The 7,831-nt window shown below is 42.3% G+C and overlaps 2 protein-coding genes across 2 annotated transcripts; both read left to right on the forward strand.

Annotated features, from left to right (window-relative positions):
• Nucleotides 1-330: 330 nt before the first annotated feature.
• Nucleotides 331-2,147, forward strand: LOC141648897 (uncharacterized). The gene is made up of 3 exons (XM_074457605.1): nt 331-742; nt 1,118-1,542; nt 1,632-2,147. The coding sequence occupies exons 1-3, from the start codon at nt 331-333 to the stop codon at nt 2,145-2,147; spliced, it is 1,353 nt and encodes a 450-aa protein (XP_074313706.1).
• A 1,825-nt stretch (nt 2,148-3,972) lies between these two features.
• On the forward strand, nt 3,973-4,359 carry LOC141648898 (uncharacterized). Its single transcript, XM_074457606.1, has one exon. The coding sequence runs from the start codon at nt 3,973-3,975 to the stop codon at nt 4,357-4,359; it is 387 nt and encodes a 128-aa protein (XP_074313707.1).
• Nucleotides 4,360-7,831: the final 3,472 nt, after the last annotated feature.

The raw sequence follows: 7,831 nt of genomic DNA on the forward strand, positions 1-7,831 counted from the left end.
CAGAGGACACCATTGATTCAGATCACCAAGGAAGATGTTGCTGGTGAGATCAATTTTTGGTCGTCTTCTGTAGTTTGTTATATTTTAGGGGCGAATCCACCGAGCTCTGTTCTCCTAGGGTTTGTCAAGAGAGTATGGCAAGCGAATGGTGTTGATAAGGTTGCTTTCCTTCCCAATGGGTTGTTCTTAGTATGGTTCAAGACCAAAGCTCAACAACAATCTGTCCTTAGTAATGGTCATCTTCTTTTTGATAATAAACCTGTTATTATAAAAGAATGGACACCGGATATGGAATTTGTGAAACATGAAGTCACTAGGGTCCCTATTTAGATGAAAATTTTTGGTCTAGATGTCAAATACTGGGGTGGTGAAAGTCTCAGGAAGTTAAGTAGTGGAGTTGGGAAATTCATAAAATGTGATGACCCTACCCTTCATAAACAGTTCCTTGGATTTGCATGCATCATGGTTGAAGTTGATGTCGACCAACAGTTTCCTTCTGTAGTGGATTTCTTAGATGAGAATGGAAAGAATCAGTCTGTGAGAATTGAATATGATTGGTTGCCTGTGTCCTGTACTGCCTGTAAAGGGGTCGGACATACAGCTGAAAAATGCAGGAAGGGAATGGTAAAACAACCTGTTACAAAGAAAGTCTGGAAACCTAGGAAGATTGATCCTAAACAGAAGGAACCTGCTAAGCAACCACCTGTGAGGAAGCTGGTGCAGGGCCTGACAAAGAACTGTGGTGCGGCAAAGATCGATCGTGATGCGAGACTCCCAGAACGGTGGTTACTCCGGTTATGGTGCCAAAAACTCCTGTTGTTGAGAATTCTTTTCCTAGGAGGATAATAACAAAATTGATGAGGCAGGACAATGGAGAACGAAGGAAGTTTACTCCAGGAGGGCTTTCCTTCATGGACTCCTTATCTCATTCTTTACAGAAAACTGGAAGGGGATTGTTGGATAGCAAGTTGTTTGAAAAAGGGGGTCCCAGTACTACTATAGCTGATCATGGGTAGCTGTGGTACTTGGAACATTAGGGGGATGAATAATCCGAGCAAGCAAAATGAAATAAAAAGATTCTTAGCTATGAATAAAGTTGGCTTGTTTGGAATTTTAGAAACAAAAATAAAAAGTAGGAATTGGAATAAGGTTACTAATAATATTTGTTCTAATTGGGCCATCTGTACTAATTCTCATCTTCATTCTGGAGGTAGAATCTGGATCATTTGGGACCCTGCTTTGTTTGAGGTGGACATATTGGATGTCACTATCCAGTGTATTCATACAAAAGTGTTTGATAAAGCTAGGAGGAAGGGTTTCTACTTTACTGTGGTTTATGGTTTGAACTCTCTGGGGGACAGAGAGCCTCTGTGGCAAAGTATTAAATCTTACCATCTGCAACTTAATTCTCCTTGGCTCTTGTGTGGTGATTTCAATGCCATCATGGAGAGAAATGAGAGGATAGGGGGTGCTGAGATCACAAATGCTGAACTTAGACCTATGGCTGATGCTATAAGGGACTGTCAGTTGACTGATATGAAGGCTAGGGGGCTTTTTACACTTGGAATGATAAGCAAGGGTCTGACTCTTTGATTTATAGCAGAATTGATAGAGTTTTCATCAATGAGGAGTGGCTTGAGCAATACCCTGATAGTTTTGCTCATTTTCTCCCTGAGGGACTGTTTGACCATTGTCCTGGTCTGGTTCACTTTGAGGAAGAGAGGCAAAGGAGGGGTAATTCTTTCAAGTATTATAATATGTGGTCTATGGCCAAAGAATACAAGGAGGTGGTGATTGATGGGTGGAGCAGGGAAGTGCAGGGCACTCCCATGTTTAAAATTGTTAGTAAATTAAAAGGATTGAAGAAGGGATTGCTGGCTCTTAATAAGGATAATTTTGAGGATATTGAAAACTTAACAAATTTGACTGAATTATCCCTGAAGCATTTTCAGTCACTCCTTGTTTCTGATCCCTATAACAAGGAGTGGATTGAGAATGAGAGAGCTTGTGCTCAAGAGCTTACTGATATGGTTAAAGCTAGAGATCAGTTCTTGAAACAAAAGGCTAAATGTGATTGGATGAAGTATGGGGATGAGAACACTTTGCTTTTTCCATGCCGCCATCAAGAAGAGAAGGGCAAGGAATAGGGTATTTCGGAGTTAAGGACATGAGGGGAAGCCTTTGTTCTGACTCAAAGATGATTCAACAGGCCTTTGAGGAGTATTATATGCACCTGCTGGGGTCCTCTACTCCTGTCAAACCACTTAATAGAAAGATTGTTCAGCAGGGTGCTTGTCTCACACCAGAGCATTGTGCAATTCGAATCCGAGATTTTGGAGAAGAGGTTAGGGATGCTATGTTTGCCATTCCAGGAAACAAAGCACTGGGCTGATGGATACTGATAGCCAATTTTTCAAGGACAATTGGCCCATTGTAGGTGGTGATGTGATTACTGCTGTTAAGAATGCTTATGAAACTGGAAAGCTCTTAAAGCAAGTTAATAATACTATCATCACTTTGATCCCAAAGATGGAGATGCCTGAAACTGTGCTGCACTTCAGACCTATTGCGTGTTGCAACACTATTTATAAGTGTCTTTCTAAAGTGATCTGTGCTAGAATGAGCCGTATTCTTCCTGATATTATTAGTCCTTCTCAGGGGGCATTTATCAAAGGGAGAGACATTGTTGGTAACATCCTGATTTGCCAGGACCTTATTAGATTGTACAATAGGAAGAGCTGTTCTCCTAGAGTGTTATTGAAACTTGACCTTCAAAAAGCATATGACTCCATTGAGTGGTCGTTTGTTTCTGAGATGCTTGAGGCTACTGGTTTTCCTAAGAAATTCATTGAGCTGTTGATGAATTGTGTTACCTCCCCTTCCTATTCTCTTTCCCTCAATGGAGAAATTTTTGGATTCTTTAAAGGACAAAGGGGACTAAGACAGGGGGACCCTCTCTCCCCCCTATTATTCACTCTTTGTTTGGAATATCTTAGTAGAGTGCTTATGATAGTACAGAAGCATAAAAACTTCAGGCACCATCCTTTGTGTAAGAGGATCAATCTCACTCACCTATGCTTTGCTGATGATCTTATCATGTTTTTTAAGGGAGAGAGAGGTTCTATTGAGCTCTTGCTTCAAGCCTTCAAGTATTTCTCTAAGGCTTCTGGATTGGTGATGAATAGTGGTAAGTCCAACTTCTACACTAATGGAGTTCCTGCTAGTCTAGCCCAGGAGATTGAGCAGATCACTGGAATGAAAAGAAATGCTGTCCCTTTCAGATATTTAGGTGTTACTGTCTCCCCTAAACGTCTGTCTGTCATGGACTGCAACTGTTTGATTGATAATGTGGTGGCAAAAATTAGAGCCCTGGGGTCCAGAAAATTGTCTTATGCTGGTAGAGCTGTGTTGATTCAATCTGTTCTCAGTACATTACACTGTTATTGGGCTCGCATTTTTATCTTGCCTAAGACTGTCATTGATGCTATTGAGAAGATATGCAGACAATATCTATGGTATGGAAAGGATCCTAAAGAGAATCCTGCACTGGTTTCTTGGGAGAAGATCTGTAGACCCAAGAAGCAGGGGGGTTTTGGTTTCAGGGACCTTCAAATTTGGAACATAGCTACCATAGGAATGTATGTTTGGTGGGTGCAACAAAAAACTGATCATCTCTGGGTTCGTTGGGTGCATGCAGTGTATATTAAATCTGCTCATTGGATGGATTATGAACCTCATAGTGGAGCTAGCTGGGCTTGGAGAAAAATATGCCAGGTCAAGAACAAGCTCAAGCCTCTCATTTTAACAGGTGAGCCTTACACAATTCAGAAGTGGTATGATTTTATGAAACCTCTCACTGATAAGGTTGCCTGGTATCCTTGGATATTAAACAATTGGATTTATCCCAAGCACTCTTTCTTCTGCTAGTTAGTAGCACAGAACAGGCTACTTACGCAGGATAGATTGGTAAAGATGGGTATTCTGGTTACTAACTGTTGTGAAGTTTGTGGAGTTATGGCTGAGGATCACAATCACCTCTTTTTTGGTTGTGCATTCAGTAAGCAATGCCTTTTATTGATACAACTATGGTGCAAGGTGCTGTTACCTGCACAAGACTGTATACACTGGTGGATCACATGGAGGATTCATTCTGCTACTAAGAAGAAGGTTATTGGGATCATTCTAGCAAGTCTCATGTATCATCTTTGGCAACATCGTAATACTTGTAGGATAGACCAAGTTGTTCTTAAACCTATGGTACTAGTTCAGAGGTTGAAGCAAGATGTTAGAGCACGGCTGCAAGTGATTGATTTACAGTGTAAAAATAGGACTGTTCTTGAATGGGTGAAGGAGTTATGAGGTTCTCTGCTTCATAGCTTCTTTACCTAGTTTAGGTCTTATTAAAAATGTTGTAATGGGATAATTTTTATGATTAATGAAAACTACTTACATTTCCCCAAAAAAAAAAGAAGTAGAAATAGGAGATGATTGAGGATCTTCCTCAAACAGCTCGTTCTCGTAGTAACTAGACAGAGTACTCAGCTCTTCCTCCGTCGGCAATACTCTTGATGATCGTCTCAACTCACGCAAGGTCTTCTCAATCTCGGGATTGAACGATAGTAATTCACCACCCTGTGACCTGCGCATAAGAAGAAACTACAAAAAGAATGTGAAATAGTTTAAGGAACAAATGTCCCTTAAACTAAGAAGCAGACTAAAATAAAACAACTAAAAATTAGAACAATTGCCTCCCCGGCAACGGCGCCAAAATTTGATGCCCGTCGTTGTGTGCACCAAAAATAAAATTTATAATTCCTAACTACAACTATAGATAGCGGTAGCAGGGTCAAACCACAGAGAGGCAGATGTAATTATTAGTTGTCTAATTTAAGTCTAAGGTAACAATTATGTGGGGGTTGTTTTGAATTGGTCTATAATTAATGAGCAGTAAACTAAAGAAATGTATAAAATCAAATTTAAAAGGAGTACTAAGATGATCGGTTCATCGTAGTTTCAAAAGAAAGATACTAAGTAGGTCTGAAATAAACACCTGAGGCGGGAAAAAAGAGGTCCTCTCGGTCCACTCTCAACAAGTAGCGTTTTTCGATCTCGCTACGGGTCCCTAATATCACTAGTACTGACTCTCGTCCTGAAAAGTGACTAAAAATCTAAACTTTACCTATCTTTCGATCTTAGCATAGTTTAGTCATTTTAACTGGTAGTCTAACAACTTTCCCTATCTTTCGATCTAATGGGTCGGTCATTTCTTGAGCATTCAACTAGTCGCGTGCACTCGATTTGTCAAATATAGAATTTAAATCAATTAAAACGAAGCAAAACCTCACGTGGCCAGTCGATCGACCAGGGTGTGCGGTCGATCGACCGTGGCACGGCTCAGGTCGTACTATTCTACTGCCGCCTAATCTACAGATTCCCTACATCCTAGCACGAGGTATTTAGCTACTCATGATATTGGTAAAAACAACAACAAGATTAACGAAATAAACTACTGAATTGATGCTTAAATTAACGGAACAAAGGATTCGCATAAAACGACAATTATGGCTTCGGGAAACTAATCTATCAATTCTAGCTACGAACGAAATAAAGCAATAAAACTGAAATAATGAACAAAGGAATACCAGTAGAAGAATTGCAGGAACAAAAGCACGAACAAAAGAAATTGTATTGAATGATTCAACTCGGAAACGAAACCCTAATTAATGATAAATTAAAACTGGATGCAAGCTCAATGAACACTCCATACCTATAGCTTAATGTCAGGTTACGTTATATAGGAATCTAACGTAACAATTTATTCCTAAACATACAATACATTGGGCTTTCTTATTCTCGATCTTTTAATTCACGTCTGAAATAGCGGCTTGGTCGATCGACCACGCAAGGCAGTCGATCGACTGAGGTATGCTGAACAGGAGTTCCTGTAAGTTGGGCTCTGGTCGATCGACCATAGGGTCCAGTCGATCGACTAGAGTAGCTGATAATCCGCTTTTAATTCTTCATAAAGTTGTCTTTCAAGCTTCGAAACGCGCACCAAGTTCATCTCTCGAGTCTCCACTTTATGTCAAATGCAATGCAAGGTACTTAGGGACGGATTTAGCTCAATATCTACTCATTTCCGCATAAATCTACAATATTACATAAAAATACGAAAGTAGACGAAATTGAGCAAATAGTAGCATAAACTACACAAATGAGCTCTGAAATGCGTGTAAAAGGGGGGGTAAAATATCATATTTAAGACACGCATCAGTGGTATTGTTCCGGAGTGTTTTGTGCGTCTGTTTCATCAAAGGTGACTACTGGGCGGTCCTGGCGGCTGATTATGCAGGGAAACTCTGGCTTGTCTCCTTTGGTTTGTGTGGCATGCCTTTTGGCTGCTGAATACGTCAGGCCGCACAATTCCGAGCCTCCTGTGATAATATTCACAATTCTAGTGCAAACAGGTGGAGGAGAAGGCAGAACCTGATTAGTGGAATTAGCTTTGGTGGAGCCTCCTGGCAATAGGTGGTATAAGTTTCCTCGATCGTACTGGAATTTGACCTCCCGTCTCAGGGTGTAGCATTCATCAGTATCATGGCCTATGTCATCGTGGTACTCGCACCTCTTGCTGGAATCTCTTTTATCTTTAGGACGCTCGTCAGTCCGCTTCCTGGGCCACCTGAATCTCCGTATCTCCTTTAGGGCCTTGAGTACTCCTGCAAGGTTAGTTGAGAATTTATACTCACTTACTTTCGGAGGTGGCTCAGAGTTATTCTTTCCTCCTGGGCCCTCAGAAACTTTGTTCACCGGCTTGCTGTAGGGTTTGGTTCTTTCGCTCTGCTTCTCTACAGATGCCTTTCTGGATGTATGATCTGTGCCATAGGCCGCTCTCCTGGGCCCTGAGTCTTCCTCCAGTCACATGACTGCAATTGTCTTCGTTTGCACCTCCTCGAAGGTAGCGCAAGGGTACTTGGTCAGGTCTTTATATAAATCTGAGTCCTGGCGGAGCCCTTGGCGGAAAGCTTCTATGGGCGTGGCTATGTCACACCGTGGGATTGCCATCTTCTCTCTGTTGAATCTGTTTAGAAAATCTCTGCTAGCCTCCTCAGGTCCCTGTACTATTCGGTACATGTCACTGGTTTATTTTTCTGGTCTGCGGCTGCTGGCGAACTGCTGGTGGAAGGCATTGACTAAATCGGCGAAGCAGGTTATGCTCTTATTGGGCAGGCTGACGAACCATTGCAAGGCTGCTCCGGACTGGGTGGATCCAAACCCCTTACACATACAGGCTTCTTTCACAGAACCCGTTGCGGTGATCACCATCATCTTCTGCTTGTAATGGTTGATATGATCAAGAGGATACGTGGTCCCGTCGTAGAGTGTCATGGCTGGCGGCACACATCCTTTGGGAACACCAAGGGCTATGTCGTCCACGAAAGGGGAGTCTGCGTAGCTATCATGCGTTGCCTTCTCCAGTGGTCGTGCTACACCCGGAATCCTGTACATCAGGTCCCTCAACTCCTGGTACTGCTGTTCCAGCAAGCTACCTGTTCCTGCAAGAGGGTTAGAGACATGCGGATAAGAGTCAACAGATGTACCTCCAAGCCAGGCTCCTCCCGGGAATTGACTGCCTGGCTGGCTTGCCAAGGGTGTTGCATGGATGATGGTTCCTGGATGCCACTCTGGCGCCTGCTGAGAAGAGGCTCCTCCTGCCCAGGCTCCTCCAGAGAAATGGCCGCTTGTTGGGTTCATCATACTGGTACGGGGTCCTGGATTCCATCCCGCCACCTGCTGAGTGGGTGTTCCTGCAAAAGATTGTAAGTTAGTC

This window comes from Silene latifolia, chromosome 3, assembly GCF_048544455.1.
Source record: "Silene latifolia isolate original U9 population chromosome 3, ASM4854445v1, whole genome shotgun sequence".
NCBI lineage: Eukaryota > Viridiplantae > Streptophyta > Magnoliopsida > Caryophyllales > Caryophyllaceae > Silene > Silene latifolia.

Excerpts from the sequence above, each read along its gene's own strand:
- LOC141648897 (XM_074457605.1), top strand. The coding sequence starts at position 331 with ATGAAAATTTTTGGTCTAGATGTCAAATACTGGGGTGGTGAAAGTCTC. Across the intron at positions 743-1,117 it reads GGGCCTGACAAAGAACTGTG|AAACAAAAATAAAAAGTAGG; the intron begins GTGCGGCAAAGA and ends TTGGAATTTTAG. Across the intron at positions 1,543-1,631 it reads GTCAGTTGACTGATATGAAG|TGGCTTGAGCAATACCCTGA; the intron begins GCTAGGGGGCTT and ends ATCAATGAGGAG.
- LOC141648898 (XM_074457606.1), top strand. The coding sequence starts at position 3,973 with ATGGGTATTCTGGTTACTAACTGTTGTGAAGTTTGTGGAGTTATGGCT.